The 18,020-nt window shown below is 41.0% G+C and overlaps 1 protein-coding gene across 7 annotated transcripts in view; it reads right to left on the reverse strand.

The window, feature by feature from the left end:
* Positions 1-4,853: 4,853 nt before the first annotated feature.
* The window catches only part of CEP41 (centrosomal protein 41), a 52,936-nt gene continuing 39,769 nt past the window's right edge, over positions 4,854-18,020 (reverse strand). For all 7 annotated transcript variants that reach the window (XM_005550777.5, XM_005550774.5, XM_074035990.1 and 4 more), the window contains 6 exons: positions 15,911-16,055; positions 13,980-14,131; positions 13,209-13,276; positions 11,728-11,842; positions 11,061-11,276; positions 4,854-10,107 (listed from right to left, as the gene is read on the reverse strand). In XM_005550777.5, the coding sequence (XP_005550834.2) occupies positions 9,959-10,107; positions 11,061-11,276; positions 11,728-11,842; positions 13,209-13,276; positions 13,980-14,131; positions 15,911-16,055 (845 nt within the window). In that variant the 3' untranslated portion in view covers positions 4,854-9,958. The remainder of the gene's footprint in view (positions 10,108-11,060; positions 11,277-11,727; positions 11,843-13,208; positions 13,277-13,979; positions 14,132-15,910; positions 16,056-18,020) is intronic.

Here is an 18,020-nt window from a genome sequence, read left to right on the forward strand (position 1 = left end):
CTGAAGATTTTGCCTTTAGGGATAGAAGTCATCCACTTTTCATTTGCCACATCCTTCCCAGTGTCTTCCGTACGCAGTTCTGCTCCCTCATGTTTCCATCCACCCCTTCTCCATTCTTCTGTTGAGCCCACGGCTCCCAGGATTTAGCTTCCCTTCTTCAGCTTGGCGATCCTGATGCGTGTGATATTACAATTAGCAGCTAGCACAACTACATAGGATATCCCAACTTGTTTCAAAGCAAGAATCTCCCTTTTGGGCTGGCCGCAGTGGCTCACGCCTGTAATCTCAGCACTTTGGGAGGCTGAGGTGGGCAGATCACGAGGTCAGGAGTTCAAGACCAGCCTGGCCAACATGGTGAAACCCCGTCTCTACTAAAAATACAAAAAATTAGCCGGGCATGGTGGCTATATCTGTAATCCCAGCTACTCAGGAGACTGGGCAGGAGAATACCTTGAATCCAGGAGGTGGAGGTTGCAGTGAGCTGAGATCGCGCCACTGTACTGAAGCCTGGGTGACAGAGGGAGACTCCATCTCAAAAAGAAAATTTAATTATACTTAAAAACAATAAACTTGTGAAATGGAGACATGAAAGTTGTCCATCTCAAAAAAAAAAAAAAAGTGAAAGAAAAAAAAAGAATCTCCCTTTTGTTTCTTCCATACGGCTTCAGACGTGAATGTGGAGCAGGGGGTTCTCCCACAGACTCCCGGGAAAGTGAGTGGACTGCGGCTGGGGTGAGGACGGCAGCTTCTCCCTCTAGCTGCCAGGCCAGGTTTCAAGAAGCACCCAGCTCTGTTGACTTGAGTCTTTTCCACATAAAATGGTGGCATGAAGGTAAAAAATGCCTTTTTTTTACAAAAAAGGAACATGGATGGAATTTTCATCTTGGACTTTTATTTAATATTGTTTTTGCTATCAACATTCTAAAAATAAAAAGAATGAGGGCTGGGCACAGTGACTCACACCTGTAATCCCAGCATTTTGGGAGGCTGAGGCAGGGAGATTGCTTGACCCCAGGAGTTTGAGACCAGCCTGGGCAACATAGCGAAACCCCCCCCCCCCATCTGTACAAAAAATAAAAAATTAGCTGGGTGTGGTGGCATGCACCTATAGTCCCAGCCACTTGGGAAGCTGAGGTGGGAAGAACCCTTGAGCCCAGAAGTTTGCAGTTGCAGTGAGCCATGATGGCACCACTGCACTCCAACCTGGACGACAAAGTGAGACCCTGTCTCTAAAAAAAAAAAAAAAAGAAGAATGAGGCTCTATGTATGTGTTGTTACATTTTGTATATATTTGTTACATTGTTACATTATATTGTTTACATAAATTTATAAGCATGTAAGTTTATGAGACAAGGTAAAATGGTGTTTCAGTCTTTACAGAAAGATGACCTAAAAGATTTGACAACACCGTCTTCAAGTTATCTTTTAGAAAATGCTTCCCTTCAATCTGTTTATCAAGAGATTATAACTCTCTTTTCAAAACCCATTTTAACTGCTTAGTTTGGGTGAGTAGGAAGCTGATCATCTTTTGTTTAATGAAAACTGATAAGAGAAGAAATATTAAGTTAGCATGACAATTTATCATTTTATAAAACTGGATCACTAGACTTTGATGGTAGAATTGCTTAATTTAAAATAAACTGTGCTTCCTGACAGCAGGAACCACCTTGTTTGGCATTCAACCCCCAATAGCATTAACAGTACCTGACACATAGATGCCCAATAGATACCTGTGGAGTGAATGCTGTCTACTTTTATTAGTGAATTCATAAATGTTATGATCTGTATGTTGTAGGCTTGCTGAAAATACCCTGCGCAAGTTATTTTGAATTCCCAGAGTTGAGCAAGTAAGTCTTAAGAAAGCTGAAGTCAAGGAATGAATGTAAATTGCACAAGGGCAAGGATTGCTTTGTTTTGTTCACCATTTAACCCCCACTGCTTGGCCAAGTGCACAGCACATAGTAATAATATTGATATTAATATCAATAATAATAAATGCTTGGCCAGGTACAGTGGCTCATGCCTGTAATATCAATACTCTGGGAGGCTGAGGTGGGAGGATTGCTTGAGCTCAGGATTTCAAGACCAGCCTGGGCAACACAGTGAGACCCAGTCTCTATAAAAAAACAATTTTAGGCTGGGTGTGGTGGCTCATGCCTGTAATCCCAGCACTTTGGGAGACCGAGGTGGGTGGATCACTTGAAGTCAGAAATTTGAGATTAGCCTGGCCAATATGGCGAAACCCTGTCTCTACTAAAAATACAGAAATTAGCCGGGTGGTGGTGCATGCCTGTAATCCCAGCTGCTCGGGAGGCTGAGGCATAAGAATTGCTTGAAACCAGGAGGTGGAGGTTGCAGTGAGCCAAGATTGCTCCACTGCACTCCAGCCTGGGTGACAGAGGGAGACTCTGTCTAAATAAATAAATAAATAAACAAACTGAAATATATTAAAAAATAATAAATGCTTGTTAAATGGAGACATGAAAGTTTTTTTTTTTTTTGGTACTTTCAAGTGTGGGAAGAGATTTACATTTTGTTTGTTGATACATATTTTTACAAATCTATGGGTGAAAACACTTAAAATTCCTAAGTAAAAACATAAAGCTAAAAGAATTTTGGAAAAGACTGCAACTTAAAAATGAAGGTATTGATATGAAAATGTGTTAATAACCTAAAAGACAATTTTGGAAAATACTGTAACTTAAAAATAAAAGTATTGATATGAAAATAAGTATTAATAACTTTAAGGAGTTAAAATCATAAAAGGGGTTAAAGAAAAAGACTAACATTTCAAAAGAAAAATAGGCAAAATAGGCAATTCCACTAAGAAACACAAACAAATCAATACATGTATGAAAGATACTGATCCTCTAAGTGATTTCTTGTTCGTTAAGGAGAAATGAAGATATTTTTCTCTCATCAGATTGGCAGAGAATAAAAAGACTCACGACTCCAGCGTTAACATGCAGTGCTGGTGGCGCGGACATTGGCACCACCTTCCCGGAGGGCAAATTTGGCAATATAAATCAAAGTTGTAAGTGTATTGTGTCTTTGACCCAGAAAACCCACATGGAAGAATTTACTTTACAAAAATATTTGGATGGGTTCAAAAATATGTATGTACAAGATTGGAAAAGTAAAAAATAAAATGAACCTAGATAATGACCAGTCTTGATGCTGATCTGACACATCCACACACTAGAACAACATGAAATCATTAAGGGGTGTGTTGACATGGAAAAATGTTCACAACATACTAAGTGATAGAAACTGGCTATAAGATGGAAACATAATAAAATGATTGTGGTGATGGTTGCACAATTCTGTAAACTTACTCAACATCATTGAATTGTACACTTAAAATGGGTGAATTTAATGGTATGTGACTTATACAATACGGTTGTTTTAAAAAAGAAACTGGATACAAAATATTGAGTCCAGATCCCATCTTGTTTAAAAGACAAACACACACACACACTCACACACGCGCTTTCTCTCCCCCTCTCTCTCTTCCTGGAAGGAGATACCCCCAATAATAATGATGACTAACCTGGGTAGTGGTGGTGGTAGTTTTCCTTTTTATGCTTCTCAGCATTTCTCGCAATGAGCTTTTATGATCAGCTTTTATAATGGGCAGGGAGCGAAGGGAGCTATTTTAAACACGGTAGATAACCTGTGTGTAAAGTTACCTAACATCGGTTTATTATCAACATCAAACAGCTAACTGGCCATCTTAGTTTTTGCTCAGATTCTTTTACTTTGTCTAAACTCATTTTTTTCTGCTCTGGTATCATATTTCATCATCTTGCCCAGAACGCTGCTGTTTGTCTTATCTTGAGAAAAATGTACACTCCAAGGTACAGCTGGAAGCAGCAGTGTTTCTACCAGGGGAAGAGATTCCTCAGCTCATGCAGTTGGGGGCCATTCCCCATCCTACACCTTATTGTAGCTTGATGAAAATTCCCAAAAGCCCTTCCTGCTCACATTCAGTTCTTGTAGCAGTCTTGGGAATTGATTATGCTAATGCCTATTCACCAGGGCCTTTGAAAGTCTATTATTTTCAAATGAACTCATTTTACTTTTTACTTAGACCATTACATATTGTTCTCTAATGGCCTGTGGGCCCAATATTGATGGTCCATGAGAATCCTTAGGGTAGTCTCTTGAATTAACACTCAGATATGCATGGCTAGCTTTCTGTCTTCGGCCTAAAGTTAAAATGGGAATGTCATTGAATACAATCCAGATATGACCTCACTGGTCCTTCATCCAGTGCAGGGTTATTCATCATTCTGGCAAATGTTTTGCAGGGGCGAGTGGGTCGAGGTGGATCTGAAGATGCACAGGGACCCTTGCTTTAGGAACTACAGCAACATCATTCTGTGAACACACTGAGACCCAGTTGCTACTCAGATGAAGCTGATATGACCAACTGTAACATCCAAATTGGCCAAATCAAGGAGAAGCCCTCAGAAAAGCACAGAGCATCATCAAATCTAAAGAACTGTCAAAGGGTAATGAATTCTTCCCCAAAGCTTTCAGGATCTGCATTAATTTGGCAACTTTAACACTGAGCATCATCCAACAACCTCAGAGACTGGGATTGCCAAATGTTTATTGCCAAACTAAAAGGAGAAAATTGAAAGTCTTCTGCTTAACCACAGTAGTGGTATCAGCTACATTTTTAGAAGACTGCAGTAGAATAAGGGCTCTGCTGACAAGGACTGGAGCAAGGAGGTTTGCCTCTGATTTCCCCGGGAACTTAAGCCTATGGCCATCCCCAATTCATGCAACTTATGTTTCAGTGGAAATCAGAAACATCACCACAAAGGAAAGAAAAGGTCAGGCACAAATCATATCAATATGGTTTATTGAATGAATGGCTCGGCCTATCAGGAAAACAGCCTACTTTTTTTCTCCTACAATATAATTAGAAGTTTGTAATTCTCATTCCTTAAGTGGTACTTCGCAAGGTGTCCATTAACAGACAAAATAAACCTCGGAAACCCTGGAGCACCTGTCTTCAAGACAGGACACCAGACACAGACGGTGGAAATGTGGAAATACACACTCCCCGGAGCAGATATTTCAGTTCCTGAATTTCCATCGCCTTTTGTGCAGGCAAGCGGAGGAAAGTTTTCAAAAGAATCTCGGGTGACTAGGAGGGAAGGGAAGCCAATAGCCAAGGGAAAGGTACATTTTCATGGTAAATTAGAGGCATCACCAAGGGAGAACACGGCTGTGCCCACCCAGAGTGAGAAGCACAGAGCGGAGTGGCTGAAAGAACATCCTCTGGAATCACAGTTCTCAGGCTGGCTCCTGGCTTTTCAACCTCCTAGCTCAGAGACTGAAGGCAAACCTGAATCACTTAATTTCTACCCGAACCTCAGTCTCCTCATCTGAAAATGGGGGTGCCTGACTCATCAGACTGTTGTGGAAATTAAATGAGTCAAAACATATAATGAAGAATCTAGGAGCAAAGTAAGCTCTCCACAAACATTGGCTAGTATTATTATTTTCTGGAAATCTTCAAGATTTGAAACAAAAGAGAAAAATAACCCACTCTTGGATGGGGGCGGTGTGTGACCTGTGCGTGCTGAATTCTGGAGGATACTTTAAGCCTGGCAGAGACAGGGTAATAACACCCCCAACAGCTCTCTAGGTACTTCCTGTAGAGGGAGATCTAAAAACCTCAGGGTTTTGAATGCCTCGCCTACAAAGGCAGGATACACCAGGGGGACAGAAGATAACGAGCTTTCTGGGTCTGCAGAATGACAGACTAGCACTGAGTGGCCACCACAGTGGGCATCACATCCAGACTTCAATCTTGACAGGTTCAATTCATTTATTCATGAACACTTATTAAGGGCCACTGTCACAGGGTTGGTGATTTTCACCCTCTGGGAGCTTACAGTCAAAATAATTGCAACAGGAAGACATATTGATGTCCTTTAAAAGATGCAGCCCTCCGTCCACAGCATTTGAGAAGTGGCCTTTCTTCACCTCACATTTTACCAGGTGCCTCAGGACGTTACGTAGGTGAGAATTTGCTTCTGCACAGAACAAAGAGGATCAGCAACAGAGAGGGGGGCCATCAGGGGATCACAATGTGACAGATACAGTTTTGAAAACACATAAAATCATGCACTGAATCCTGTTCTGCCTGAATTCAAGACTGACAAATTTCCACCATTACATTTTGTATGTTGTAACTGACCTGTGTATCCATTTTAAGATGTCGTAAGAATACTTTCATTATTGTAAGTCTAGGAAAGTATTACTACCCAAATGTATTCTGAACATTTTGGAAGCACAATGTTATTTATTGCTTTTGCATGAAAAAATATTTGTTAGTGAAAACTTAATGGACCTGCATGTAAGTACTCAACATGCTCACATAATTAAACTGGTGAATTATAATTATACATGTTTCTGGCGTTTCCTGGGGCGGGGGGAGGAAGTATCATGGGAGTTAAATCTTTGAAAGAATTGGGAAGAAAATAAACACACATTAAAGACACCGAGAACGTTTTGGAACTGGGGAAAGAAAGGTTCTTAATGATTATCTTCAGAGTAGAGCAAGAAGGTGGTCATGGATTTAAATCTAGGTGGACAGAAACTAATTATTCGCTCTAAAAAAGTCAGATAACATAAAAGACAGAATCTATAGCCCATAAACAACATGACAGAAACCAAAACCAACACAAGAAAAATTACCTATGTATTTCTTCCTAGCCTAGGACTCTGATTTCACTTACATTCCACAAGGGAATTAGAGAAAACACGGTCTTTGTTTTGTTCTGTTTTCTTGGTCGAGTAGCCTAAAGTCTTAAGAATTTTTGTATAATTTAAATAGCACCACAGGAAAAATCCCCGAGCAACTAATGAATGTTATTTGTGCTCTTTTCATTCGGATTTATACCAAGCCCAGTATGATTGTGCTGGTCCTGGCTAACCACTAAAGGTTTAAAAAAAAAAAAAAAAAAAAAGATAAAATGAATGCAGGCCATTTAAATCATTCTACATTTTTCAAGAGATTGAGCCTGACATTATTAGAGCCCAGGGTGTTCCTTTTGTTTTCAAATAAGTAATGTAGCTTTCTCTTTTCTCCCTCACTTTCTGCCTCTCTTTTTCTCTGTGCCCTCCCTTCTTCCTATTTCCTTGCTTCTTTCCTTCTTTTCTCCCTTCCTTAAATACAAACCCCTTTAAAGCATTTAAGGTATTATTTAAACTTTGGCAATCACTGTTGTTCAGGTGGCGCTGTAGCTGTGCACGGATGAAGCACCTTCCGTCTCAGGGTTCATAAGCCCCAGACAAGGGCAGCTAGTCAACCCCTGAGACGCTGGCAGGAAGCCATGATCTAGTTGTTGAAGGTGGCTTCAATCCCAGCCTGAGCAGGAAAAGAAATCCAGGCTTTCTGACTGGAGAGCTGAGGCCCCCTGCCCTAATTGGACTGATTTCCTGATTCATTTATTTAAAAAAAAAAAAAAATGCTTTTCTAGGAGATGCAGCAAAAATCACACCAGTCTCCTGTGGCTCCCCAAATCATCTCGACAGAAAAGAAGAGAGAAGTTGGCAGTTTTCAGCGTATTCATAGCAAACGACAAATTAGTAACTATGTACTTTAATCTTCAACATTCATAATTGCACAAAGCATCACTGGTCATTTAAATAATACATGTCAATTAATCTAATGAAGAAACTGGTAAAGCAATGTAAAAAGCAATACCTCGAGCACATAAAGAATGTTTGATATGAACATTTAACATGCAAAGTGCAGAATTAGAACAGCTCTTTTCAGCATGGTTATTTAAAATCCTTACCAACAGGGCAAAGCAAGCACTATGGAGAAATACACACAAATATATTCAACCCGCCAGATCTCTCAGGTGAGTGCACACCAGTTCTAATAGGTCTGGCTGACCTGGCTTTCCACATACATACAGTGGTTTCCAACACTCCAAAGTTGACGATGGGAATGCAGAATCGGAACAAGGAGGGAGACCATTTACTTTCAAAACAGAATGCGGCAGGGAAGTCTCAACTCCTGACAAGTCACCTTTAAAACGGCATAACCAGAACTTTGTTACAGAGAAAAATATTTTTTCCTTAAAATGTATATGTGGCAAAAATGGCTGAAAATCTTGTCCATGCTAGGGGAAAGTTGAATGTGGAAAAATGTGCATTTTTCTATCTACGCTGTAAAGAAAATACAAAGCCAGAGCATTTTGGCATTAGCAAAGCCTGAACTAAGTTCTCAGGCAATAAATTTATGGGGAAACATGACAGACTCCTCATTAAAGCTATGTGTACGTTGGCTGAATTTTATACAAGATTCTTGAATCTTGTGGAAAATTGGGCACGGCTTGACATCTGAACAATGTTCCTGGTTTGTTTGATTTCTAAAGCATCGGAAAATGTTGCACTTTGGAAATCAAGTAGAGAAGAATAAACACTCTCTAAAACAGAACTGGGTTGAATCTGAAAGTTATTTTTCCATATGTCTTTATGAGATATTTATTACGTTTATTTCTCATACAAACACAGCCCCCATGCTGGAAATACTGTGGTGCATTTCTTTTTTTTTTTTCGTGGCGAGAAAATAGTACTGTTAAGGCAAATCTTACCCTGTAGCAGTTACCAGCAGGACAGGCAATTTTCAGCTGGCTTTTCAGAAGCTGGTTGCCATGACAAAGAGCACAATTTATTCCTCAGTCCCTTATCACAGCTACGATCACAGACCATAAAAATTAACACGGCTCTTTTCCATCTGATTTCAGAGTTTCTCATCCTTACCTGAGGCCTTTTGTTCCCCCAATTAAATGGAATGAATGTCAGTCATTTAGCAATTCAATTAATGCTGATTCAAAATTCCGGCCAAAACCAGAATCTATAATCACAACTTCCTAATCACAGTTCAGTCATGAGAATGAAAAGTAAGCAGGAAATTGCACTAATTACTCAATTAAACTAATACTGTATTTCTAAGCAAGGGCTTACGAGGCTGTCAGCCCTGAGAAAGGACTTTGGAGTTCTCTTCACCTTGTGCGTCCACAGTTGTCCAACCAAAGCTGGTATTTTCAAGTGGCCATAATTTCTATCCATCTAACATGGATGGACTGAAGCTGGGCAATGGGCATTAAAACTGATATACTGACCACAAGTGAGGGCCGCTTTGGTGGGCTTCAAGGGTGTGGTGGCCAGGGCTTTCCCATGAGAGGCCCTCCTCCCCGGTGTGAAGACGCCCACATGCACACCTTTCTGGCTCCAGGAAAGTATCTAATAAGGGGGAGCATTCAGTGAGTGTACAGCTACTCTCCCCATCTTCAATTTGAGCGATGCACACAGGCACTGGCTTTCATACTCAAAATAGGGCCTGCAGTATGCTGGGCAGAGAGCTCCTTGCCGAGTGAGTCCGTGGGGGTGGGGCCTGCAGGCGGCTGGAACCTAAGGCTCATCTGCACCCCTGGAAACAGCTTCTCACATCAAGACTGCAAAGAGAAGCCTTCATGAAGTCAAGAACAGTGAACGAAAAGGTGGTCAGGAGGGGCACACGGGCGGATGTGACTGAAGTATTTACAAAACAATGAAGAGATACCCAACAAGCTGAACCTTATTTAAAAACAAAAAACAAAAAACAAAAACCTAAAAACTTAGATCCTTTTTTCCTCTACAGTTTCACAAGACTTAAATATGCTGTAAACAACAGGGAGGACACTAGAGCCTGTCACGCCTCTGGTTTTTGTGGTCACCTGTCAAAATTCTTCCCGAGGTGGCCTCCCGAGGGGAGAGGAACTGGAGATAGGGAGAGGGAAGAGGGCCTATCCCATACGTATGTCATGGTCTTTTCCTCTGCAGAAGTTTCTGGAAATGACCCAACTTGGGAAATGCTCAGGGGTTCCGAAAAGAGGAAAAACATTTATTTGCCTAAGTTTTTACTTAGGCAGAGACAAAGTCTTTACTTCCAGGGTTTGCCTTGCAGGTGGCCACTGCTGAGGGAGCGGGGGTTTGAATGGCTGGCAGGGCCCCCGCCAGGCAGATTCTGAGTGCTTCGGGCACCAGGCACCTTGGAGTCTCTTCCAGAGGAGTTAGCTTGGTTCAGTCGGCCTGAAGGGAGCAAGAAAGAAGGAAGATAGCTGCAAGAATGATTCCAGGGACAATCTGCCAAGTACAGTTTTAAGCTAATGAAGTCATGTGCAGTACCTACTTTAGGCCAATGATGACCTACTCCTCATCCTTGAGATCAGCCTGAAGGTGGCGAGGGGGACAGAAATGAAGGGAAACACAGATAGGTTTTTTTCCCTTCCTCTCCATCATCCCCAACAAACCTAGTCTGTCCTCCACTACTTTCTTCGTAGAGAGGATGCAGTTGAGGAGCGATTAGGGGAAAGAAAAGAGAATGCAGTATGGTGAAACTAAGGTAGGAAGACAAACCACGGAGGCTCTCAGAGTGGAGAAGCAAACGCAGCAGAAGGAATCAAAAACTTTCCAAGAAAGAATCTGAATGTCTGATGTTTAACTCCTCAGTTTTGCCTGAGATATACTTTTTGATGAAGTCTCTACATTTTTGCCTGGGCGCAGTGGCTCATGCCTGTAATCCTAGCACTTTGGAAGGCTGAGGCAGGTGGATGACTTGTGGCCAGAAGTTCGAGACCAGCCTGGCCAACATGGTGAAACCCTGTCTCTACTAAAAATACAAAAAAAAATTACCCTGGCATGGTGGCAGGCACCTGTAATCCCACCTACTCAGGAGGCTGAGGTGGGAGAATCGCTTGAACCAGTGAGACGGAGGTTGCAGCACTCCAGCCTGGGTGACAGAGCAAGACTCTGTCTCAAAAAAAAAAAAAAAAAAAAGTCTCTACGTTTTGATGAAGTCTCTCTTCAATGCATAATTCTTGCCACTATCTGGGGTCACCTCCACTGCCTCCCCTCCCCAGCACCTGTAACACACCTCCCTAGTATTTTAAGAATCTAAATATAAGAGATGAAGGTTTTCATATGATGAGGTGATATTCAAGGCTGCAAACCAAATATTGTCTTTAAAGGTCAAAAGATCTTACTAGGATGATCTGCAGGCCCTTGCTCCTCTTCCAGATAATATTCTATCTTTTTTAAGTCTTCTGGGGTAAATCTCCATTTGTTCTCAGCTGGTAGGGGTGGCACTTTGGGGCTGGATCGTTTCCGGGCAGAACCAGGAGGAAGGGCCTGCTGGCAAGACGCTGGCAGGGAACCAGTAATCAGTCCTTCCGGGAATTTCTGAGCTAAGACTTTTAGACCTAGGTTTGGAAAAGCATCAGAAAAAGCTGCATTAATATGGCAAGGCCAAGCCAAAACCTGGAAAGAAGCCTGCATGTCTTCTAATCTCTGGTCATCAAGTTGAGGCCAACACAAGGACATGAAATTTTTCTTAACTATTTCATCATTAAGCAAATTATACCAGAAAATATTTGTTGTTACATGGGATTCTGAGAATTCCACAAGAAATCCTTTTGCTCAAGTCTTCCGCATTAGGGCTTTCTGACAGAGCCCTGAAGCAACATCAGGAATTAAAAACATGTGCTGATGAAGCTAAGGGAAGTTTCACATAACTTCTGACTCCTTTCAGCCAGCATGGCTTTTTCTCTTTCCAGAACACTGAATTCTGAGCACCAAGAGAGAAAAGGGGATGCAGGTAGGACTGAAGGATGATTGGCCTTTGAAGTCCCAAGCAGAGTATCACTTGCTCACCTCCGGAAAGCATGAAGAGGTTTTCAAATCCACGCTCGCACATGGTGGTGGCCGCCTGACTGGCCAGCCTTTCATCGTCGTCATACAGAATGATGATCTTGCCATGGGCATTTTTCTAAGAGTCAGATGAGTTAAGGTTCCAAGGCACTGGGTTGATGTCCCAAGACTACGAGAAACCTCCAAGGAATAAAAGGTCAGTCCACCTGTCTGAGTTCCTGGGAACGATGGACAAGCCCATTCTTACCATCACACCAGCAGGGACTGGATGGTTTCCTGTCATGGAAACCACACAAACTGGTATTCGTTTTTTCTGCAAACTGATGTTACCATGGTCTAAGAGACAGTACTAGTTACGGACTCTACATCCTTTAGCTCTCTTATCCTTACGACCCTGGAAAGTAAATATTGCAATCCCCATTTTACAGATGAATAAATAGAACAACTTCTATGCCTAATGTGTCCACTGAAGCCTATTTATGATAGTAAAAATGTGGGAGCCATCTAAAAAGTCCAAAATCAAGGAATAGTTTAGTAAATCATAGTAAATCTGAAGATATTACACAGCATCAAAAATGTGGTTTACAGAAGGCTTGCATCAGCATGGGGAAATACGTCAGAATATGAACCGAAAAAAAGCAGGATACTAAATTACATATACAGTAAGGTTTCAACTTCGTTAAAAAAAAACAAACACGCAAAAGACAGTCTGGAACAAAATATACTAATAGTGTAACAGGAGCCACTGCTCAACTGTGTGATTATAAGAGATTTCAATTTTCCTTTTAATAAGTTTTGGTATTTAAATTATTTTTGGCCGGGCATGGTGGCTCACGCCTATAATCCCAGCACTTTGGGAGGCCAAGGCAGGTGGATCACGAGGTCAGGAGATCGAGACCATCCTGGCTAACATGGTGAAACCCTGTCTCTACTAAAAATACAAAAAAAAAAAAAACTAGCCAGGCATGGTGGTGGGTGGCTGTAGTCCCAGCTACTCAGGAGGCTGAGGCAGGAGAATGGCGTGAACACGGGAGGCAGAGCTTGCAGTGAGCCGAGAGCGTGCCACTGCACTCCAGCCTGGGTGACAAAGTGAGACTCCGTCTCAAAAAAAAAAAATTTTTTTCTGCTTGTATAATTTTTATGAATGAAAAAATTAAAATTTTAAAAGAAAAAATTAAAATAGAAAAAAACCCTAAGTTCTGCTATGTAAAGTTTTCTGGGAGGAAAAACCTCTCTTAGGACCAACTCTCAATGGATCCTAACTCTTAACCTAGTGTTTTTTGGCCCAGGGCAAGACAGTTTGAAAGCCTCCGCCTCAAGAGTCAGGATTCTCGGCAATAGCTAGGAATCCAAATTCTAAAATATGCTCAGCCGAATAACATCAAAGGTCCTTCACAGCATTCTTACCAGGAGCGTGGTGCACGGTAACTTTGATTCTTATAATCCTCATACCACCCAATTCCTTAAAATGCAACAAAGGATACATATTCAAGAATATCATTTGAATAAGGGTTCATTGTTCTAGACAGAGTTGCAATTGGGTAACTGTAAGCTGCAAAGAGAAGAAAAAGTTTAGGAAGTCTGTTGTTCTCTTAATACAACTTGGTCTCAATTCCCAGCTGGTTTAAAATCTAAGAGTTAAATACATCTTCAAAATTCATAAGCTGCTGGGCACGGTAGTGCACACCTGTAATCCCAGCACTTTGGGAGGCCAAGGTGGGTGGACCGCCTGAGTCCAGGAGTTTGAGGCCAGCCCGGGCAACATGGTGAGGCCTCATCTCTATAAAAAATACAAAAACAGCCGGATGTTGTGGCATATGCCCGCAGTCCCAGGTACTTGAGAGGCTGAGGCAGGAGGATCACTTGAGCCCAGGAAGGCAAGGCTGCAGTGAGCCATGATCACGCCACTGCACTGCAGTCTTGGCCACACAGCAAGGTATTGACAAAAAAAAAAAAAAAAAAAAAAAAAAAATCAACGAGCCATAAACCTAAACACTTCTGTGAAAGCAAAGAAAGAGGGCACTATGAACAAAGTATGAAGCTTCATTTCCCTCCTTCTGACCGCCACCTGTGAAAATCAGCAGCCTCTCAGAGTATTTTATGGTGGAGCCAATCCTGTAGGATTCCATAATGGATCCAGCTAACGTACGGTTTGCTTAACTGTCTACCATGAGCTGTGGTTCCAGCCTGCCTAGACTCAAGAGCAGGCTCTCTGTTCTTGAGAGTGAAGCACTTTAAAGCCCTCTCTCTCTTACCTCCAACAAGGTGGCACTGCTGGTAAGAATCTCTGTCACGCACATCTAGCAGCAGGAAGGGGCAGTCAGGATAAGGTTTGTCTTTGGTATTGGGCTCTGCTTTCTTCACTGGCCCTTTGTCTAGATCCAGTTCCCCAACACCACTGATGACACTGCAAGTGAAAAAGTAGGTCAGCAGAAACTAGTCAGAGGTTGGTGGCTTAAAGGTCAAACATATTTCTTCAGAATAGTGAGATGAGTGCTCAATCTCTTTTCAAAGGGCGCTTCAAAGGGAAAGGAACATGGACGTGGTGTCTCAGTTCTGCCTCTGAATGCAGGATCCTGTGGACTTCCTCTTCTACTACACTGGACCCCACACAGGAGACCCACATGTCCACACTCACCTTCAGACAATGCATGTCAGTGCATTACATGGCTGAGGGGTTAGGGACTGAAGGGTGCATGCTGCCTCTAGCCACAAGGGCAGCATCAGAGGGAGAAAGAAGGGAACAGTGAATCCAGTGGGGTGAAAGAGGAAAGAATATGGTTGGTAGGACAGGAAAAAGGAAAGGCATTTCTTTCTAGGTATATTATAAGTAATTAAAGTAACAATAATGCTTTATACATTTCATATACGTAGTCAGTGACCTATCTGCTATGGTATTGAGTCTTAATACTTCCATAGCTCTCTGTACTTACTTCAGTTTTGTAGGTTACAACATTGAGGTTGACGAGGCTTTAGATTTGGTGGCATTCATAGAATGAGACAGAGGAAGAGCTGGGATTAAAATGAGGAAGCTAACCACTACCACTAACAGTTCTGAGTCTACGGTCAATCAATCACCAAAACTGGTCACCGTCTTAATATTACAGGGAAAATGTGGTAAAAACATGAATCAAAGGAATAAGACGACTAAGTGTTATGAACAAAATGGGAAGCAGTGAAATATCCTTACTGGAATAAGAAGATGGTTACTTTCTTAGGAAATATCAAGACACATATGCTAAATCACAGCTTAGTATGTACCTTAGCTCCCTTCCCATAACAGCAAATCAAATTCTGCGTTTAAATCCAGTAAACACTATAACTCTGTGCTATATAGTGCATATTTTGTTGAACCAAAGGAGAAGAACATCTGTTTGATAAGAAACTGCATCCTCAGTGGAAGTCCTGTTGGCCTCTCTCTTCTTGAATGCAATTTTAGAGCCCTTTTGCAAAAGTTAACTATAATAATATGAAGCTAAAAGAATAATAATAATGGTGAAATGATGATAGCAATTCTTTCTCTGGTAGAACTAATTTCTCTAGAACTATTTTATCAGTCAAAGGGATGGATATCTGCTGAAAATCAGTACTGTCTTATAATCAACAGTTAATATTAGTGAGAAAGTACTACACGGACTAAAGTCCATGTAATCCATGGAATAAGGAGGCCCATGCCTTAGAAGAAGGAGCAGAAGAATACAATAAAAAGAAGGAACAGCCACGTTCAGCTTTAGAATCAGCACCAAGTACTGCTTTTTCCTTTGCACCTACTCAGTATCAGAGCACTACATGTGGCACTGTCACTTCCGGACCGGGTATTATAAGCTGCAGCAGTCGGAAAAGGGGGAAAATCATACTCTCTGAATCAAGAGATAGTATTTGTAAAGTAATTCCTCATAACAAACTTACATGCAGGAGGGAGAAGAATGGAACTGAGAAATGAAAATTAAACTCTCCTATTAATATATTCTCCATTAACTCAGTAAGAATGCAGTGAAAAAGATTCAGGAGGTGGCATTTACACAAAGAGAAAGTAGAAGGCTGGGATTAAAATGTGAGACTTTACTCCTGCCAATTCTGTTTCTAAGGCAAGAAAAAAAACCCAAAAAAACACAGATCCCTGAAATTGGCCTCTAGGTTGATATAAAGGCAAAACACAGTGAAAATATGAATCAGCTTCGAGTACCTCTGAAGGGTTGAGCGGCTGGAGTCCCCTGCTCCTGCGTTGTTTATGAGCTGCTCAGGGCTCGGCGACTGCTCACCTGGATTTCCTTTCCCGTTAGTCCTGGCAGTGGTTTCAGCATCAGGGTCTGAAGCTGCAGAATCATTGTCTAATATTTACAAATGATGAAATAATTAGATTGAGCCTCAGGATTTGTGTTTACTTATTAGACAGTTCCAAAGACATGAAGTCAAGAAAAGGAAATCTTATCATCATTATTACATTGCTGTGGAAGTGCTAATGTACAAGCTCCCAAAGTGTGGTGGACCCCAGATATCCCCAAGGCCCTTCCAGGGATCTGCAAGGTAAAAGCTATTTTCATAAGATGTTACTTGTCTTTTTTACTGTGTTTATATTTGCACTGATGGTACAAAAGAAATGGTGGATAAAGCTGCTAGCACCTTAGTAAAAATCGGGGCTGTGGCACCAAACTTTATTAGCAATCATTGTATTATTCACCATCACGCATGCATTCACAGTAAATAAATATGGCAGTCACACTAAAAGACAGTCCCTGTTAAAGCAGTAACAGTTACTATTCTTATTAAATCTCACCTTGAAGTACATGTTTTTTTAATGTTCTGTGTGATGAAGTGAGGAGTCCACATACAATTAAGTTTGCTACATACCAAATTACCAGGGTTATCTCAAGGAAAAGTATTAGTGTGATTGCTGAGTTGCAGGCTGAACCAGTAACTTTTGCTATGCATACCATTTCTGCTTGGAAGATAAACTGACAGAAAAACTATGGTTAGTTAGACTTGTGTATTTGGCAGACATTTTCTCAGAAGTGAACTAAATAAGCCTGTTATTTCAAGGAACACTGCTGATGGCATTGTTGCCAATGATTGTATTTTGAACAAAACTCGAAGTTTTAGAAACTGTGTTTGCCATCAGGAACTGAAGTATGGGGAGCTGCTTCCCCATGCTTACAGACCTTTTTGGTAAGATAGATCGTGAGAATAATATATGTGATTTTTTTGACAGTTGTATAATAAAATGTATTAACCTTTGGGAAGATCTTCGTAACTCGGTGAACCAATATTTTCTAAATGGCCAATGCATGATGTTATACAATCATGCACAGGTAAAAGATTCAAGATATAAGACAATTACACGGAAAGTGCCTGATTTTAATCTAACAGTATGAAAGATTCATTGATATGATTTCAGATTCTACCTTACAGCTAATCCTTAAGAAACTAGCAGTTGTCAAGTTTTATCTGAAAGGGCTATTAAAATACTTCTCCCTTTTCCACCTACAGGTTTGTGTGAGCTGAATTTTCCTCACACACTTTAACCCAAACAGCATATCACAACAGACACCGCAGAAGCAAAGAGGAAAATCCGCGATCCTTTCATTAAACCAGACACTAAAGAGATTTACAAAATACATAAAATAATGACGTTCTCAGTAAAATTTTGTTTTGGAAATAATGCTATTTTTCATAAAAACATGTTATTTATGTTTGTAATGGGTTTAGTATTGTTATTTTTAAGTGAAATAATAAATAAATACTGTTTCAGTTCCCAGTTTAAATTTTTAATACAATAAATATTAATAGACATAAAGCACATAAGCCAAAGCTCTTTGGGATCTTCAATAATTTTTAACAGAGTGGAGGAAGAGAACAAAATGTTTGAGAATTTGCTGTTCTAACCAATACAATAAGATTAAAAAATAATAATAATAACAGGCCAGGCGTGGTGGCTCATGCCTATAATCCCAGCACTTTGGGAGGCTGAGGAGGGTGGATCACTTGAGGTCAGGAGTTTGAGACCAGCCTGGCCAACATGGCGAAACCCTGTCTCTATTGAAAATACAAAAATTAGCTAGGTATGGTGGCAGGCACTGTAATCCCAGCTACTCAGAAGGCTGAGGCAGGAGAATCACTTGAACCTGGGAGGCGGAGGTTGCATTGAGCTGAGATCGTGCCACTGCACTGCAGCCTGGGCAACAGAGCAGGACTCCGTCTCAAAAAAATAAATAAATAAAAATAAAAACAAGTCTAATTATTAAAGAGGATATTAATTTTGCATATGATATGATAATATACCTAGAAATTTTAAGAGA

The sequence above is a fragment of the Macaca fascicularis genome, chromosome 3, assembly GCF_037993035.2.
Source record: "Macaca fascicularis isolate 582-1 chromosome 3, T2T-MFA8v1.1".
NCBI classification, from domain to species: domain Eukaryota; kingdom Metazoa; phylum Chordata; class Mammalia; order Primates; family Cercopithecidae; genus Macaca; species Macaca fascicularis.